We start from the raw sequence: 21,414 nt of genomic DNA on the forward strand, positions 1-21,414 counted from the left end.
TTAACAGACATTGGAGAGCATTGAGTTTTACTACTGACTGCTGGGACGCCAGTGTTAGGAGACCAAAGAGACCTGTTTGAACGATCCTCACAAGCTTATTAGATATGGATTTAGGTGCAAACCCATTAAGGGATCTGTACACCGGTAACAGAAATTTGAAATCAATCCTAAAATTTACGAGAGGCCAATGAAGGGACTTTAAGACATGGGTAATGTGTGCTTTCATTCTGCTCTCTGTCAGCGCTCGTGCTGCAGCATTAATTTGTAGTCTAGCCGGGCGTTCTCAGGAAGAGCAGACAGAGAGCATTGCAGCAGTCCAGACATGCATCCATCTCTCAGCATCTGCTCAGGAGAGAAACGCTTGGACTGTGTTTCTTAGCTGATAAAAAGCAGTTTAAGTGGCCCGCCTGATGTGGACCTTAAAATTCAAATCCGTGCACAACGGTACACAGAGGATTTTTACGTGAGACTTAGTATTCAAGAGAGGATTTTCGCATTGTAGACAGTTTCACTCTCCGCCCTTTATCCCTGACTAAGAGCCCTTCGATTTTTCTCTTTGTTTAGTTTGGGAAAGTTCAGTGACACCGAGTGTTAATACTGTCCATACATTGATCCATCTCTACATTGAGCTGTCGAAACAGCAACACATAAACCAATCTTGACTATATGGCTAAAATGACTGGGTGATAGAGAGATGTGCAGTTGTGTAGCAGAGTATGAAAATCAATCCAGACTGAGTTAGTTTGGCCACCCTGTGTCAGAGTCAAATATAAGCATTTATACCACAAGCTAAAAATGTATAGTGTTACCATTAGAATATTAGAATATACCATTAGAGTACGAAACATGCTCTTGACAATGAACGTGACTTAACCTTCACAGTCCAAGTGGGTGTGAACTGTTTTTAGAAGAGGAAATGTTCTCCACTATCTAGTATCTACTGCAAACTCTCATTCAGGTTAGGCTTCATTCAGGCATAGACCATCCACTTTACGTGATCCAGACGATTCCCGATGGATAAAATCGGGTCCCACAATATTCTGTTTCACTCTGAAACGCATCAGATTATGCATGTAAAATGGGTTGTAAATAGTTTTAGAAATCTTGGCCAATCTTGATGAGCAGTATTTTCATGTTATTGTCAGTAACCTATAAATAGTTAATATATTATAAATCCGTATTTACATTAATCCATATAAATCCACACTACCGTTCAGAAGTGTTTTTAAAAGAAGTCTCTTATGCTCACCAAGACTGGCGTTAAATAATGTCGCAGATATCAGTAAATTGACGAGCGCAAATCTTAGTAAATCACCCTGCATGATTCATTTAAATACTCTTCACCTATAAATTTTGCGTCTGAAAAGGGAAACTCCTACAAATTCATAGGCAATAGGTCAGCTGCAAAAATAACCGTCCATGCCTTTTTAGCACTTTATCACTGCGTGGCTTGCGGTATTTTTTAACGCCAAAAGAGGGTTTGCACTGGCGCAAGCTGTTAGTAAATCTGCCCCTTAATATTCAACACCATTGTTGATCTGACTGGACTGACACTGTTAAAGGAGAACACTGTTTTTGCAGAACTGATTTATAGATGAAATTAACAAATTGATCATCTTTACAACGGAACTGAATCAACACTGAACTGACTTCAGCTGAACAATCTCTATTGTAACGCTTTTCTTTTCCTCTGTCAATGGAAAAGGCATAGAACCACTACACTGACCTGAAGCACCTGTAATGTAGCAATGTTTTATATAATGTGGCCATCTCAAGAACTCTTTACAGCTAAATACGGTTTTGAATCTGAAGGAGTTATTACTATAAGAGCATTTCTATGTTTTACCTGTTGCTTAGTGATAAAGGAAGAGCATCCCTGAACTGTGTAGTCTTGAGCACAAACCCAATTAGGAACACAATTGTGTTTACGTGCCTGGGTTCGCGCCCATGTTTGTGTCCCCTCTTGGCAGTTTGTTCTCCTACACTGTAATCATCATAATCGTCTGATTACAAAGACTTATTCAGCACTCCCATAAGAACCCTCCCCATCTGTCTGCTTCAAGTGTACGTGCGTGTCTACGTCCCTTATTTGCAGCACGGATTTTGTTGGTGGTCTTAAACCCTCTTTATGTGTTGCAATAAGTTCCGTCTTGATCAAAAATGGTAGTAATAGTATTCGATCGGCTTCCTCGGCTAGACTTGGCTACGGTCTCATGAGAGCAGAGCGAGAGAGACAGATAAAGGGAGCGTTCACCACAGCCACTATTAACAGACTATTAATTGTGTTTGTGTGTGAAGATGCTGCCTCCAGTCTGCAAAGTTACCGCCGCCTTCAGTTGGCACACGCTCTGGCACCACATCCAATCAGGAGGCAGCCTGCCTGAGACTGACAGGGATTTAACTCGCACAACCCTCCCACATCACTTAGTCATGCCACGCATTTCCGCATCAGCCAATTAGCAGCCCATTACAAAAGCAATACATAGCATACACACTAACGAGCATTTGATGGTAATATTTAACTTCTATTTCATCAATGTCAGGATGAGAGTGACTTTGTTTCTCTGTCTGTCTCCCTCATGTCTGCTTCCCAGAAAGTCTTTAACCTGTCTGGTCATTTTGCAAGCTCCTTCTATTCTTCTTCATTTCTTCATCTGTCCACTCTCATCCTTCCCGCTTTCATTTTTCAGCCATGCTTCTGTTCCTATCCGTCCCCGTCTTCATCTTCGTTTGACTCGTCTTCTACCCCATATGGTCTATCGGTTCTCTTTCATCCAGTGTTCATCCGTTCCACCTCTCCTTTTCATCTGTGCTTTCAGCCTTGTCTCTCCTTTCTCTTTCTCTCTGTCTAACCGCATCTTGTTTTTCAGTGGCCCTCCCCTACCTGCGCGCTCCTCTGTTGAACGCCGAATGTTCTTTTCAGTCTCAAAGGTCATGGAAAGGTCATGGTCAGCGTTTAGATTCTGGGAAGTAAAAGCTGAAAGGGAGCCACGCTCTCTGGAGAGTGAGAGAGAAAGAGAGAGAGATTGTGTCAATGCTAGAGCACTGAATAAGATGTATGCAGGGCAATTCAAGCACGATCTTGTCTGACTCCAATATTAGTTTCACACTAATCTCTTCCCATGAAGATATACGGGAGAGGTGGATGCAGTCAGTAAGATGTGTGTTTAAACTTTAATATGTTTAATACTATGCAATTAAAACCTTTTTTTCTTTTTGTTGTGTATGTCCTTGGGTCAGGGTCAAGGAGGTCTGTAACATACAGACTGTTTATCCACAGTTGAAAAGTGCTGCATGTTTCAGAGTGATACGCGGCACTGTGACATTTTTTGAAGGGGCAAGTGACAGAGAATTTGACTAGTATTTTTAAAACGTCTTAAAACGATTAAAACGTCAATAACAAAAAATAACTAGGGAATCTCCAAAACGCAAAGAATGATTCTGCATTTATTTAGTGTAAGTGGCGATCGATTGTGGATACTAATATATAATGTATAATGAACTGACGCTAACAGCACTGTTGACACTCGAGCAGCCTCATGAGGAGAAATTGAAACAAATGAGCGCCGCTCACACAAAGAAACTCAGTTAACTTACTGTGGTAAAAATTCCAAATGTGGAGTTTTTATATTTATAACATATGATACAGTGAAGCAACACCACACAACCAAGATTGATGAATACCACCACGATTGGAAATGTGACACTGATTTCATATAACAGTTACATAAACAATTAATAAACATTAAGTCACTTACATTTTAGATGCTTTTTTTGTTCTATTTCAGCAGCAAAAATACTTACAAACAAAGATCACAGCAGATCCATAACACATCTCACAGCAACAATGTGTTACTGAATGAGTCAGCATTTTGAATTAATCAAAGATTCAATGACCAATTCATAAACGACTGCCTCATTCTTGAACGAATCAGCCATTTCAACAAATTGTTTGAATGAATAACTTAATGATTCACTCATTAAGATGGTCACCAGCTGCCACCAAATAGGCAGATATAAACATGTCAAAGCTGATTGAACAATGTTGAGAATATTGCTTCAGAATAAATCATATTTACAACACAGAAAAATCTAATTTTTTTCCACACAAGCTAATTTTTTACTCAGACAAGTGAATGACATATTTACTTGTCCGAAGGACAAGCACACGAACAGGCTTAATGTCGAGCCCTCCCTGATCCAGTGATTTCAGTGTTTTAGAGCGGCTCGGTTCACAGTAAATTCTCTGCATCTGCTCTGAGTTTGTGTCAATTATAACGAGCATTTGGAAACAAAACATGCACTAACCATCTTTTTAAACTTGGTATTAATATTTGTATTATAATCACAACATTTCCGGCCAAATTTTGGAGCCCTATGAACAAACACATTATTGATTTATATTTTTTCCTACAAATCATGCAGCCATATTTTCCTGTAAATTTAAAGGGGTCATCGGATGCCCATTTTCCACAAGTTGGTTTGATTCTTAAGGGTCTTCATGTAAAGTCTGTAACATACTTTGGTTAAAATTCCTCAATGATTGTGTAAAACAACACCCTTTTTACCTCCTTAAAAATAGCTCCGTTCACAGTGACCCGTTTCGGTACATGTCTCTTTAAATGATAATGAGCTCACCCCACCCCTCTCTTCTGTGGGGCGTGTAGACACAAGACACGTGAAGTGCTGCCTTGGCAGACAGTGTACAACTGGCTAAGGGTGGAAATATGCTAATATAGGCCAGTCTTAATATATAGCAGTCGTGGGCGGAGCATGAGCAATATGATGTCATATTGCTCAGAAAATTAAAACGCCTTGATTATTGAGAGTGTTTAGGCTTTTTGAGGATTAAAAAAAAGGAGTGAATGGATTTTTATCATTGTAGGTTGGTTGTGTCCACACACTGCAAAGACACATTTACACTCACCTAAAGGATTATAAGGAACACCATACTAATACTGTGTTTGACCCCCTTTCGCCTTCAGAACTGCCTTAATTCTACGTGGCATTGATTCAACAAGGTACTGAAAGCATGCTTTAGAAATGTTGGCCCATATTGATAGGATAGCATCTTGCAGTTGATGGAGATTTGTTGGATGCACATCCAGGGCACGAAGCTCCCGTTCTTTCACATCCCAAAGATGCTCTATTGGGTTGAGATCTGGTGACTGTTGGGGCCATTTTAGTACAGTGAACTAATTTTCATGTTTAAGAAACCAATTTGAAATGATTCGAGCTTTGTGACATGGTGCATTATCCTGCTGGAAGTAGCCATCAGAGGATGGGTACATGGTGGTCATAAAGGGATGGACTCAGGTAGGCCGTGGCATTTAAACGATGCCCAATTGGCACTAAGGGGCCTAAAGTGTGCCAAGAAAACATCCCCCACACCATTACACCACCACCAGCAGCCTGCACAGTGGTAACAAGGCATGATGGATCCATGTTCTCATTCTGTTTACGCCAAATTCTGACTCTACCATCTGAATTTCTCAACAGAAATCGAGACTCATCAGACCAGGCAACATTTTTCCAGTCTTCAACTGTCCAATTTTGGTGAGCTCATGCAAATTGTAGCCTCTTTTTTCCTATTTGTAGTGGAGATGAGTGGTACCCGGTGGGGTCTTCTGCTGTTGTAGCCCATCCGCCACAAGGTTGTGCGTGTTGTGGCTTCACAAATGCTTTGCTGCATACCTCGGTTGTAACGAGTGGTTATTTCAGTCAAAGTTGCTCTTCTATCAGCTTGAATCAGTTGGCCCATTCTCCTCTGACCTCTAGCATCAACGAGGCATTTTCGCCCACAGGACTGCCGCATACTGGATGTTTTTCCCTTTTCACACCATTCTTTGTAAACCCTAGCAATGGTTGTGAGTGAAAATCCCAGTAACTGAGCAGATTGTGAAATACTCAGACCGGCCCGTCTGGCACCAACAACCATGCCACGCTCAAAATTGCTTAAATCACCTTTCTTTCCCATTCTGACATTCAGTTTGGAGTTCAGGAGATTGTCTTGACCAGGACCACACCCCTAAATGCATTGAAGCAACTGCCATGTGATTGGTTGATCAGATAATTGCATTAATGAGAAATTGAACAGGTGTTCCTAATAATCCTTTAGGTGAGTGTATATGCAAACGCCATATAAAAGTGAATTTTCCGTCCGATGACCCCTTTAAGAAACGTCTTGCAAGTTATAATCCCATTACAGTTACTGTTTTCATAAAAAAAAAGTAATTTAAGACGTTATAATTTCCAAAATAGTAATTGGAGTATACTTCCAAGCCCAGGTCACTATACGTTACAGCTGCGTAACATTGTTGCCGACAGAATGCAGTGTTTTATCATCTAGATTGTAAAAAAGAGAAATAGTATATTAGAAATAGAAATAATTTTTTCAAATAAGTCTCAGGTAGTCGCACTCGCAACGTCCTCTACCTGGTACCTACTTTTGACTGTTAAGCACCTGCGAGGCAAAACAAACTTTTATTTCTGTCAAAGGCAAGAACATTATTGTAAGGAAATAGTTACATGTTGCCTATTAACAACCTTCACATCCCTGCATAAACGCTCTTGTTATTAAAGGGGTTCACAAACCACTATAATTTGAATAGGCAAGCATATGCGTGATATGGTATGGCAGCCAGCGCAAATAATACATAGCTTAACCATTGCCTTACCTAAATGCAGCAAAACATACGTGGTTTCTTCAAATTCTATCGCCTAGAAAGCGTGCATAAACGCACTCCCTTTTATTATCACTAAGCTGTCACTGATCTTAATTCATTGGGGTCTCACAAAGTTCTGCTAATGGATTAAGCTGACTGTACAATGAATATATTATTTAGTCTACACTTTTGTGTTTCAAGTTAAATTATAACGAGAGGATTTGAGTCTACATGTCTCAGCAGTGGACAAATTCTGATGTTTCAGCGATTAATCTTAACACCTCTCATTGACCATTAGCGTTCATGTATGATGCAACATGATTTATCTAAATTTAACGCAGCAGGCTAAAGAGATTATTATATTCTGTTTTTTGAGGGGGTGGGGGGCTAGTAACGTAACTAGTAATGTAACTAATTCCTTTTGAAATAAAGTAATCAGAACAGTAACGTGATTATTTTCATTATTGATTATACATTTAAATTATTATTATTATTGACATTATTATTTTCAATATCAATTGTTACAGCCTTAATAATCTGCGTTGGTCATGAAAAGGCCATATTGGATTGTCTCTAATGAGAATGTTACAGCATCAATAATGCATATTTGTTAGATATCATTTTGTTTTCTGTCCTTAGAAGAAGAATTGAGTGCTTTAAAACTGGATGTACTACACTGTCAAATGAATCAATATAGATTTACTTGGAGCTAAATTTGAGCTAATTCAGAATGTAAGATTGATTGAGTTAACTATAAAACACAAAAGAATTATCCTAATGAATTATTTTATTGTATTGACTGGTGTACTGTATAGCGACGCATGTTAATTCCATGATTTAATTGGTTTCATTACTGGGCGGTTGTATAACTCTCGTTTTGAGTTTGTTCCTTTTTATCTCCTCTCTTTTCCTCTATCTAAGCAGCTCTTTATCTCTTCATCTCACCCTCCATCTATCTCTCCATCTTCTCTTTCATTTGTCCTCTGAGACCTTCTCTCTTTTCTTGGTGGTCGATGAATGTTTGGCTAAAACATGGGGGTGGTTTTGGAAAGTGTTTCTGTTTTGTTTTGTCCTTCATGCCTCTTTAAATATATTTCTACAGAGCAGCTGTTTGTTCTCAAGCTGTTTCATGTATCGCTTTACAACAAATTGCACCAGTGAAATGAAAGTTTAGAGTACATTTGAACTGCTGTTGTTTGTTTTCTGTTTCATCGCCTCTGTTCTGTTCTTTTTTTCCCCTTTGTGTGTGTGTAGTGTGCTTTGAGTGAGTTTTTGAGAATTCTGAGTGTGTGATATAGTGAAGAGAGCAGAGATGGACGAGAAGCTGTACCAATCTTTGGCGCGGCCCCACCCCGGCCTGGAGCTCAGTTACTCCAGCTCATCTGAGGATGAGGATGGTACCAACCTTCATCACAAACACTACAGAGAGGCGCACACCCGCCCCGATTACGAGCCTGACCGCAGATTCACCTACAACAGCCACAAAGTCCGCAGGAAACCCTTGGAGCAGCACCAGAAAGGTAAGACCTTCTGTTTATGTGTGTGTCAGAGTTGTGTGCCATTCAAAATAGAATACCTTTTAAGTTAAATTGTAAACTCTTTTACAATTCAATTTTGAGTGTAAAGTAGAATGAAAATCATTTGAAATTCAAAGAACTTCATAAAAATGAAAGAAGTCCCTTTTGTTATCCAAAGTTGCATTTATTTGATAAAATTACAGTTAAACAGTAATATTATGAAATATTATAATTATTTAAAATAACTGTTTTATATTCTAATATATTTTAAAATAATTTATTCCTGTGATGGCAAAGCTGAATATTCAGCAGCCATTTTCAATGTCACGTGATCCTTAAGAAATTAATGTAATATGCTTATTTGGTGCTCAAGATACATTTATTATTATTATTATAAGTGTCGAAAACAGTTGTACTGCTTAACATTTTGTGTGAACAGCATTTATTTGAAATAGAAATCTTTTGTAACATTATAAATGTTTTTACTGTCACTTTTGATAAATTAAATTAATTCTTGCTGAATAGTCGTATTAATTTATAAAAAGCCAAAATTATCTTGACAGCCTTGTTAGAAAGTTTGAAAAGAGATAATCACAATAATAACACATCAAAATAAACAGTAAATAAAGTAATATCTTGTTTTAAAGAGTTGATGCAGTATTAAAGTTTAATTTAATATGTACAGCCGTTTCATGCATATGTTATGACCAACTTATAATGTAATGGATGTCAAATGAAATTTCCACAAGGAATATGTTTGCATGCCTGCATGTGTTTGCGCAAGAGAGATGGCATTAAATGATGACACATAATTAATGTCACTCTACATTTAGCGGGGCACTGGAGCTGTTATCATAAGCATCTATCATAAGCATCGCATGAAAGTCTGCATTATCTAAAGGAGATCATAGTTCTAGAGACAAGTTATTTTGTTTGTTGTTTTGATAGTTGCTTTAATGAAAATGATATGGTGTGATTCCTTAGTAAGGAACAGAATTCTTTGAATACTGAAACTTGAAATGAGCCATCAACAGACAGACACCAAACATCAAACACTATTGTCATTAAATAATAATGGGATGTGTGCTTTACTTTTGAATAATGATTTACAATTTAAATTTTAAAATAATTTTAATAATATAATTTATTTCACCCTTTATACTTCTGTCTTTGATATTCTACATTCATGGAGGCATTTTTACTTGTCTTAGTCCCAAGGGTGAAATATTTCCATTCATTAAAGGATTCCCTATAACTAAGACACACACAGGCGATGTTCCCTTTCATTTTTATTCTTGCTGAGTAGAACGTAGTTCGGCAGGACCCTTTGGCCACCTGAACAGAAGCATGTAGTATATATAAGTTATTTTTGATTATAAATCAAAATTACATTAAGAAAATAAAAAATTTATGATTGTATATTATATGAATATGTATTATATAAATCGTTAAATATGTATGATTGAATAAATATATACGCAATAAAATAATATGCCATCTGGATAACATAATTTATTATTTATTTTCTGTCTAGAAAAAAACAAACAAAAAAAACAAGACAATGTATTAACTCAACTTTCCACAAAAGATTTCTCACAGCTTCATATCTTTTCTAAGGAAAGTTGAAATGCCTCAAACTAGGGCTGCCCTCTATTAGTCGACCAAATGTAATTCGATGAGAAGAGTCCTGGTCAACCAATTTTTTATATGTTGCAAAAAAAATCTCCATAGGACAGATAATTAACACGGCTGGTCTTTATGTCAGGCAGGAAATCCAAATGTTTGCCCATCATTCATCGACCTCAAACATCTTATCATTTAAAACATACAAGTAGTTGCCTAACGCTAGCCACGTTACATAGCCATTTGCTCTATTGTTAACCTTGATACATGTGCACTATTAGGCAAATATTCAAATGTTTGTGCGAATTGTGGAAGCTAAATTAGTACGGCGCTTACTGCATGATGTTTAACTTAATGCACAGTTCTCTCCATAGGCGCATCTATAATATAGCGGAGATGATGTGTCAGCTTTGTAAACTTCATCTTTGCAGCAACACTGACTCAGAAAACACTAGTTTATTAATACACTGTTAAAATGTTCAGACAGCCTTGCTGTTTTTCCAATACATCCATAATCATTACTTTTGCCAGTAAACTTTTTGTGCTCTCTTGAATGCTTTATTTATTTTTCTGAGGCTCTTGTTAAACCATAATATCATTATTATGGTTTAGGATTTATCTGTGATGTAGAACAATGTTAGCAATGTTACATACAATATTCTTTCTCAGCCCTTAAACCCCAACCATTTTCTTTCTTCTGTTTCTTTCTTCTTTTTAATTTTTTTATACTGTTGTCTGAGGTCAACTTATGACGTTTGCATAATTTTTATGCAATTTTCATACATTTTACATTCAAAAACATCATGATGAATAAGTCATAGGCTATTTTCTGCCTTGGTTTTGAGGCTCTCTGAAAAATGCTCAGTTTTGATGGGCATGCCGCACTGAAGACTTGGAAGTAAACGTCCACAAATATCTTTATCAAACAAACACAGTGCTTCATCTCTCATCCACCCTCAATTTATCGGAATGTTATTTTTGTATTACTTGGCCGGCCCGATCATCAGTGAATATAACCGCGAACTGTCCTTTCTTGCGCGCGCGCACGCGTGTGTGTAATGTTATTTTTGAATTACTTGGCCGGCCCGATCAGTGAATATAACCGCAAATCGCACACACACACACAACTGCGACCCGCACACACACGCGCGCACAAGAAAGGAATGTTATTTTTGTATTACTTGGTCGGCCTGATCAGTGAATATAACCGCAAACCGCACACACACACACACACACACATACACACTTTGCGAGCCCTGGCGAAGTCCAAGTCTGATCACGAATGAACCAATAACACCTCAAATAAAGGATTATCCAGCCTGACAGCGTGCTAAGGTATGTAATCAATAGATATAAAACGATCTGTAACAATGCAAAACTAACACATCACACTAACTACTCACATTAGTGTGTTGCACCATTCCTGTCGGATCCAATATAGGAGGCACAGCATTGTGTTTTAATCTCAATATGTCTGCAAATCCAGTCTCGACCTGTATCTTGTTTACAATCAATTTTGCGGTGAAATGAAGCAAACAAACGTGCAATGTCTTACGTGAGCTGGAATCAGCATGTTTATTGCTCTGTAGCGACCCGTTTAGCTCAGAGAGTTGGTGGGCGGGCTTGAGGGGATGCTTGTGCATTCTAGGATGTCAGTGGTCGACATAATCTGAGATATCTTGTTTTCTGGGCCTGAGCTTTTCTTTGACTAACAAGGAAGTTTTCAGCTCCGAAACTTACAGGATATTCTTATTTCATGATTCATTTTTATATAAATCAAAGGCTCAAAGGAAAGTTGATTTCTCAATTCATCACCCCTTTAACACAAAATAAATTCTTTCAAATATATTTTGTGTTAAACAGAAGAAAGAAACTCATACAGTTGAGGGTGAGTAAATGATGACAACATTTTTGGGTAAAGTAATTAAATTAATATCAAAAAACGTTTGACTAATCATTTAATGGCTTAAATGAATGACTAGGAAAATCTTAAGTCGGGGGCCAGACATCATAGTGCGAGCGGCCATTTAGCTGTAATTCAATGAATGATTAAAAAAATATTTTTAATCTATCTATATTGCTGAATTTTATTTCTCACCTGTATGGGATCAACATCAGGATAGATAGATAGATAGATAGATAGATAGATAGATAGATAGATAGATAGATAGATAGATAGATAGATAGATAGATAGATAGATAGATAGATAGATAGATAGATAGATAGATAGATAGATAGATAGATAGATAGATAGATAGATAGATAGATAGATAGATAGATAGATACATAGATAGATACATAGATAGATACATAGATAGATAGATACATAGATACATACATACATAGATACATACATAGATACATACATAGATACATACATAGATACATACATACATACATACATACATACATATGAGCAATATCAAAAGGGTAGCAGTGCGATATTATTTATAGAATATATTTATTGAACAATAATATTTAAATTCACAACAATAGCCATTATAAAATACAATAGTAAATAAAAACAAAAGCAAACAATTCAGTCAAACGTAAAAAAGCAGTGCTCTAGTACAGGATTCAAGTTAAATATAAAGTTATGAAACTTAACTTGCCTTTAGCCAAATCGATTTTTCTCTGGAACAAGTAATAAATTAAGACATTAATAAATAATTAATAAATTAGATAAATAAGACCAAAGATTGCCTGTTTCATATACCCCAAATGAATTATATCTCATACTTAACCACTATCTACATATGAGTCAGCGGCAAATCCTCGAAGGACTGGCCAAGATGAAGCTGTTCTCAGCGGGTACATGAGTGCTGAACAGCCACTGACGGCCTGGAGCTCGCTTCTGCGAAAGTATTTAAACAAATTTTATAATAGGTCTAAATAACTACATTCTCGCCTAAAAAACTACATTCTATGACAGAACAGCATTACTATAAATTAACAGCATTACTATTATAAAAAAAAATATGGTTGATTTTCTCGACCGCCATGACAGTCGCCGCAAGCAGAGTAATACAAACGGTGAAACGGTTGGAGTGCTGATACTGGGGGAATATCGCACAACTGAAAAAGGCTCTCAGCCAATCAGATTCGAGAACCAGAAATAACTGACGTGTGTGTGTATATATATATATATATATATATATATATATATATATATATATATATATATATATATATATATATATATATATATATATATATATATATATATATATATATATATATATATATATATATATACACAGGCCCGTCGCAAGGGGGGTGTGAGGCCCTGTGCAAACGTGATGTGCGAGGCCCGGGGGTATAGCCTATTAACGGGGGTCTACTGTTTCCATTGTGTTGTTTAAGTGGATATTTAAGGGGAAAAAATCGTATATTCAGTTTAACAGCAGGTTCAAGAAGTGAACTGAATTGGGCAGTGCGCACATTTTGACGCTTAAAATATTGTGACTAAAAATTAACTATGAATGGGTCAAACGCGTTTGCAAAACGCCCTGAATGCGCTTGAATTAGTTTGGACTGCCCTCTCACTGAATCATCAGAAGTGAGTTCTCAGTCGGTAAAATTATAAACAGACAGTATTGAGAGGACCAGCGCTGTTTTTCACCTATTTCCTCTGTGAACATGAACAAAATGGATGTATGACAATTTCTTTGCTTTTTGCAGTTTTCAGATTTAAAAACGTTTAAAGCGTCTAGAGATAGAGTAGGCTTTACTCGTTCCGCAGTGCCATTGCTCTCACTGATGCTCCGACAGGTGAGTAATAGTTAGGCTATGCTTATTTAACTTTAATAGTGTTAAATAAAAAACATTTTGTGCATACCGTCAGATGAAATGCAGGCGTCCGCGCTTTCTCCGTCCATGCAATAAATGCACATCCTTGAATGAGCGCGCATTTCTAGCGTATTTACTTGAACTTCGTAGGTAATATCTATGGTTTGACCCATGTCAGAGACGGCCAAAATCTGAAATTTGAATGGACTGGGAATAAAGCTCTATGAACTTGACGTGCGATGCCGCGCTGATTGACATGTATGCGCATGAATCACCGTCACACGCACAGAGAAATGGGCTATTGCAAGTTACTGCATAATATATTTTTAACAAGCAGAATAATAAAGCATCACGATACACACTTTTAGCTATGTTTTTTTAAAAACTATTATAGTATTTTGAAGGACAAAAACATGAACTTTAACTATTGGCTTTACATCCTCAAGTCAGCTGTCGTCTTTACTTTTGCGCGAGGCCCTAGTGAGGCGCGAGGCCCTGTGCGGTCGCACGCTTGGCACAGCCCTTGCGACGGTACTGTATATATATATGGAATCTCTAGGCACCTCACGATTCGATTCGATTATGATTAACAGGGCTGCATTGCGATGATAAAACGATTATTGATTTATCTTTTTTTTTATACAGATTTTCATTTTTCTCACTTGGTACTTTTAAAGCAAAGTATTTGTAATGACCCATAATGAATTTACTTCCAAAATCTTTTATTAATAAAACAAATGGAAGTGATTTTACAAGTCAACAGGAAGGTTACATTGCCAGAATATGTCCCAACATTGCAAAGAACCAACAGGAAAAGTGTCTGTAGCAGCGTACTTTTAGTAAATTAATACAGACTTCAGCATATTCTAAATCACTAACATAAAGTTATAATAACCAACACCCTCTTGTTATGTGCAATGAGCAATATAATCCTTCAGATAAAAAATCAAACAAAACAAATAAAATAAACATTTTGCTGTACCAAAATCACAGCTTTTATACAACAATATAGAATTCTGTACCAGCTGCTCTCATACAAAAGTAATACTTGTGGACTTCAGTATATCTAAATAACTAGTAACATACAGCTGCTCTTATACACAAATTAATAATAGAGTCTAAGACTTGTGACTTCAAACTAAATCCTGAGCACAGAGACATTTCTTTTGCTGTATACCACAATCAAAAACAGCTTTTAGGAAATCTGAACACTAAATGAACATCTGCAGAAAATACGGACGCAAATCCTTGACCATAAAATTTGCGATAGAGTTTGTAATTCGCTTTGCCCTTTCTGATCCGGGTGGCAGCTTTGACAACATCGCTTGCTCGATGGTCCTCTGGTTGGCAGCAACTACCGGTACAACCGAGCGTTGGAAACGTGTAATATGGTTTGTCGTGTTTCGAAATAATATTTTAGTCAAAAATATTTTAGTTTAGTTTGACACAACTTGCATATAGTGTGGCTCTTTTCCAGGTCATTTTCCCCTTCAACTTCATAGAAGTGCTTCCATACGTTAGCTTTTAATGCAGAGAGTGCCGGTCGGATTTCTCAACCAACCATCATGCGTCTCTGTTTTGTGCACGCCACAGACGGTCCGGGTGCTGCACTTCCTGTTCCTGTTGCGTTTCGTCAATATTACGTTATCAACATTTAGAAAATTGATTCAGAATCGTCCACGTCCGGATCGCGATACATCGAAAGAATTACATTTTATATATATATTTATACATACATACATATCTACAGTGGCGGTTGAGCAGGTTACAGTGAGGCTTTTTGTTTCCCCTATAGAATTATTCAAATGCTACATGCAGAACAAAACATTCTGTTCCAGTTACCACGGAAACAGCTTCACAAATAGAGAGAGATGGAAATGGAGACAGAGAGAGAGAAAGGGGGAGAAATGGAGAGAGAGAGGTAAAGAAAGGTCTTTCACCCACTCCTCTTACCACAGCTTTTTCCATCCATGTCTGCTTGCGGACGAATGTGTGTGTGTGTGTGTGGGTCAGGCCGAGAAACAGGGGGTCATGTTTTCAGTGAAGGACGGAGAACTGCATCGTGGGCAATTAGTACTGAGATGATTAGAGCAGGGAGAGCAGTGAGAGGGGTCGCCACAGAGACAGGAGTCAGAGAGGTAGAGGAGAGGATTCTTAAGGACACTTGAGTAAAGAGCTCGCTCCTCAAACACACACATGCAGGACTGAAAATTCATACTTCTTCTGCACACACACACTTAGGGCTACACACTTCCGGGAAAGCCCATCAAGAGCTCATCACTTTACCTCAACAAATGAAAAGAAGAGAAGAGATGAGAAGATATGAGGGCAAGAGATGAGTTGAGATGAGAAAAAGGGAAAAGATGAGGTTGGAATTAGAAAAGAGATGAAATGAAATAAGAAGAAGCAACATGAGATGAAAAGATATTGGAGTCAATGGTAGTCAACATTGCTAGTCAACATTGTAGAAACACTGGTCGTTTATATTCAATCTTTTTTTTTGCATAAAGAATACGTATAAATTACTGTCATGTTAATGTTAAAATAACAGTTTAAAATAACATTATTTTATTGTATATCTGGAGTGGAAAACAAAATCATTTTATCCAAGATCTTGCCTGTGTTGGTTTTCTCCATGTCACTCGTAGGCGGGCACAGAGAAATGTCCACCTGGAAGACAGCAAGGTGAAGGGAGTATTTTGACTTAGGAAAAAACACGTTTGACAGGCCATATCATGTCAAATTGGCATTATTACAATTAGGCCTACTGATGTAAAATGTTATACGTACCTGTATTTAAAGGGGAAACACGAATCAGAACATTACAACAACACTACATCAACCTAAATCAATATCCTAACGAACAGAATACACTTACATAATGTAGTTGCTGGTACACATAAAGCTTTTCTTGCGATTTTGCCACCTGTCATGTGTACAGGTATTTTTCACAAACAAGATGCATGTTCAAACCCGATGTGCAAGGGGTGGTAATGAACAACAATACCTTGACATGTGCAGATTTATGGTGGCTAACTTTAATTTGAGGATTTCTGTTTATAATAGGCTACAGAGTTTGTACTTTTTGGTCCTGCACCGCCTATTGATTCAGCTGATAATGATAATTCAGTTTAATAATGTACAATGATTATAATGCAAGTCACACCCATTGTATTCAGTGTATTTTTCAGCTGCATTCAGTATGGGATTTGACTGTTTGATTCGCATATTAAGTCGACTATTTAAAATGGCCCCTGTGGGTTTGTTAGAATAGTCAACTAGTCAGTTACAATTTTCCATTTAAATGTTAATGAAATTAGTTGTTGTGCACATCCCTAGTGTAAATATGCACTACTGTTCCAAAGTTTGAGGTCAGTAAGTCAATTAATATTTTTAATTTAATATTTTTATCCAGCAAATATGCATTGAATTGATCAAAAAACAATAATTTTTTAACTTTCTATTTATCAAATAATCCTGAAAAAAAATTTATCATGTAGCACAACTGTTTTCAACATTGCTAATCATAAGAAATTTTAACAATTGTAAGTGGATCCTTCCTCATGAAAGAACCTGATAAAAGGAAGGATCCACTTACAATTGTTAAAATTTCTTATGTTTGTATTTTGCACCCTTTATGATGCACCTGTAGTATTTCATCTTTTTCCTAATAAGAATTGTTTCTTGAGCTCCAAATCAGCATATTAGAATGATTTCTGAAGGATCATGTGACACTAAAGACTGGTATGTCTGCTGAAAATGCATCTTTGCCATCACAGGAATTAATAACATTTTAAAATCTATTAAGATATTTATATATACATTTTAAATTGTCATAATTTTTCACAATATTGCAGTTTTTGATCAAATAAATGCAGCCTTGATGAGAATGAGACTTATTTCAAAAACTTACCGACCCCAAACATTTGAACGGTAATGTATGTCAGTCGTTTAATATTATCAATGCTTTGGCAATATAAAGCTTTTTTACCATGACAATACATCTACTTGAATCTCGAGAGGATGTGGTGTTGTGTGTGTGTGTGTGTGTGTGTGTGTGTGTGTGTGTTCTAGAGTGAGTTGTCAGCACTGAAGTAAAAGTTAAAATGACAGATAAAGGTAGTGCTAGTACACACAAACAATGTGTTTCTGTGTAAGAGAGCGTGTGTGTATCTGAGTGTGCATATGTGAGTCCATATGTCTCTTACATGCTCATTCTTGGGGGAATTTAAATGGTTTTTCACATTTTGTGCCGTTAAAAGCAGAATTCTTTTCTGTTAAATATTTATTTGGGGTTTTATAAGCCATTCTCCATCCCTGAAGAGAGAACAAAATTGTTTCTCAGCCAGGCTCCAGAAATCTCAGCAGTCAGTACACAGCTCCAGCACTGAACTCTAAGCCACAAGCCTGTGTGAGTGTGTGTCTGTGTACTAAAACTTTTATTTGTGAAATAGATTACATTAATTCACACCTCTCTCTTTTTGATTCTCCCAGATTTCTCGGACCCCTCCCAGACAGTGTTCCCTGATTTCCAGACAGAGCTTCACGCAGCCAATCAGGAGCTTGCATACCCTGGAGGCGTCTCTGCAAGTGTCCCCTCCGATCCTGAATCCGAGGGCGGCGCCTCCCCTGACCATGCCCTGCGGTTGTGGATGCAGGAAGTGAAGTCAGAGCACAGTTCCTGCCTGTCGAGCCGAGCGAACTCTGTTCTGTCCCTCACCGATACGGAACAAGAGCGCAAGTCTGAGCCAGAGAACGGTACAAGATTATTTAATATTTATTAGAAATTGTTTTATTATATATTTTTTTGTAGGTCAACCAGATTGTGGTGTGGTGATAATGATAATGTTCAATAATATTTCATTCTTATGCATGTGTGTGTGTGTGGGTTACTCTAAAGTGCCCTCATCAGTGTATGACTTTACAATTTTAATGAGAGCTGCCGCAGAGGGAGATGCACACGCAGTTAAACAGACTATCCCAGTCTTGCTGCACACACACACCACTTTCACTACGATACTCAGTGATGCAATATTTATGTGCCGCACTAATAACTACTTCGGTGTGTAAACTACACTCCATTATCTCATGCTTGTACTCACACGCACACATTAAGGTTATGTTATTGTTAAACACACTTACATAGGGTTGTATTTGTTTGACCCCTGCGGGAGCATCGCAGGCCATTGTCTTGGAGATGATTTGGTATATCTGGTCGTGTAGTGCTTTCATCTCTCCACATAAAGGATTCCTGCTCCTTTCTCCACACTCCTTCCTCCGAGAACATCCTCGTACATCCGTGTTGATGCTTGTAGGGTTTTTGTCTTCAACTGTAGTACTTGACTTGGATCCGCTATCTGCTTTTTTGCTTTGCATCTCTCTTCCATGCACATAATGCATGCGCTCTCTTATCAAAGTCGCTTTGATAAGAAAGTGCCTGCCGAGAATATAAATTCAAATGTGAGCGGCGACAGTATGATAACACTAAAACAGCGTTATATCAATTAGTTAAGTGCTAAATAATTGTCAAATCATTGAAAACATGTTTTGAAATGAAAGTGTTTGATGTAGCCTACTGTGCAGATACACTCTTATTACTCTGTGTATATTTCCCAATGTTAGGAAAGAGTGACTGAAGTTTGTTTTTAAACATGGTTTCCAGTTATTTTACTAATATCTAAAATTACCTAAAATTTTTAATTTTCATCATTTACTCAAACTTCCACAAGAAAAAAAGGATTATGTCCTGACTTAAAATTACTAGTGCCTTTTCCGTTAAATTTACGGACATTTCCTTCAAACTCAAAACACAAACAATGCAATGCATAATTCAGAATATGGGTAAAATGCATGTGAAAAATCAATACAGAAAATTCCTTCAACAGTACACATTTTTTCAGAGTGTGTAGGACTGACTTTCTTCTGTGGAACATAAAAGATATTTTGAAAAATGCCCCAGTGTTTAGATATACAATGAAAGTCAATGAATTCCAATGTTTTTGGAGCCAAACCATTCTTTAAAACATCTTCTGCTGTATTTCTCATAAAAAGGAAAGTGGGTTAAATTTTATTTTACGGTGTCCTTGTTACACGTTACATGTACTTACCATAGTAATAACAGTAAATCATGCATAATTACATGCAACTAACCCTGAACCAAATCCTAATCCTACCCTAACCATGTACTTAATTAATATTACTAAGTACTTAAATATATAATTACACTGTAACAATGACACCTTTAAAATAAAATGTAACCCTACTTGCTATATAATTAGTAGGGGTGGCACGGTTCACAAAACCCACGTTTCGGTTCGTATCACGGTTTTAGGGTCACGGTTTTCGGTTCTGTACGGTTGTTGTTGTTGTTTTTTTTAATCGTTAACACTCCAGAAATTTACTTCAGCATATGATATATATAGCTTAATCATCCACAATTTAGGATACAGTATTTAAAAAATTGTTATATCATGTAGAAGTTGTTTCCTAACTGGCTTTCTACCGAGTCCGACACGTTGGCGTAACATTTTTCATGTTAATCATATAAATTTTGATCAGAACAATGCACTGTGGCTTTAATTCAGCTGACCTGATCAACCAATTTCACCATGAAGTGTTCCGTGTGTTTCACAATCACCACATCCAGCGCTGTGCAAAAAAAAAAAATACACGAAAAACAACACTGCCAGAAGTTTTTGCCCAAACTTCAAAGGCATGTTTAAATTATTAAAACTAGAAGCATATCTTAACTTTTAAATGTTACATTTATCATGTGAACTACTTATATACAACATGTTATATAGCCTATGCATGTGTGTATGAGACAGAGGGGAACAGGTCGCATTTGCAGCAGATATATGCTACCCATCATAAATCAAAGCATGAGACAGACAGGGGTCGGAGGAGAACACCGGAAAATGTGACAGAATGGACAATATTTGTCTGTATTTGCCAGAGATGTATAAAGTACTAGAGACATAGACTTGAGTAAAAGTACAAGTTCCTTATCAAAAAAGTGACTTGAGTAGAAGTTGAAGTGCTCTTTAAGCACCACACTTAAGTACAAGTACTAAAGTATTCAACATTTTTTGTACTTAAGTATTGCAAGTAGTTTATTTTAAAATGTACAACTCAAGTACTGAAAGTAAAAGTACAAGTATTGTGTTATGTAGTTATTAAAGAAAGTAGTCAAAAGTTTGAACATCATATTGTTTTTATTATTTCAAATGATTAACCTAAAGGACAATCACAATGTTGGTAGGTAATTTTTCTACACATTGCCATATAAATAACCTGAAAATACTGTAGTTCATTAAGATTAAATCTTACTAACCACTCTTACAAAAAAAAAAAATGGGGTAAGCACACTTATATTCTCATTTCAAGAGGTGTTCTGAGTAAATTATTTGTTTGTAACACTTTACAATATGGTTTGATTTGTTAACATTACATTATTTAATGTATTAGACTAATAACTAACATGAACTAACCATGATCAATACATTTGTTACTGTATTTATTAATCTTTGTTAATCTTAGTTAATAAAAATACAGTTGTTCATTGTTTGTATATGTTACTTCACAGTGCACATTAACTATGTAAACAAATAGAGAGCAATTTGAGCGCAAGACGCTCGTTTTGTTTTAAAGACAGTGAATGCGCGTGCGCGGGGCTCGCTCTCGCTCTCTCTCGCGCTCTCTCTCACAGCCACGATCACTTGAAGTTGAAGGGGTGGAAGGTGGTGTTTTTGGTTTGTCCATCTTTTAAGCTGATCAAAAGGCAGAACGGAAGCACGCGCAGTCTTCTTAATAGCTTGAT

The 21,414-nt window shown here is 37.0% G+C and overlaps 1 protein-coding gene across 1 annotated transcript in view; it reads left to right on the top strand.

Annotated features, from left to right (window-relative positions):
- Positions 1 to 21,414, top strand: part of tenm1 (teneurin transmembrane protein 1) — a 208,124-nt gene that overhangs the window by 43,781 nt on the left and 142,929 nt on the right. Inside the window, exons 2-3 of the mRNA XM_079816225.1 lie at positions 7,920 to 8,185; positions 18,090 to 18,353. Coding sequence (XP_079672351.1) covers positions 7,978 to 8,185; positions 18,090 to 18,353 — 472 coding nt within the window. The 5' untranslated portion in view covers positions 7,920 to 7,977. The remainder of the gene's footprint in view (positions 1 to 7,919; positions 8,186 to 18,089; positions 18,354 to 21,414) is intronic.

This window comes from Gobio gobio, assembly GCF_949357685.1.
Source record: "Gobio gobio genome assembly, chromosome: 4".
NCBI classification, from domain to species: Eukaryota; Metazoa; Chordata; class Actinopteri; order Cypriniformes; family Gobionidae; genus Gobio; species Gobio gobio.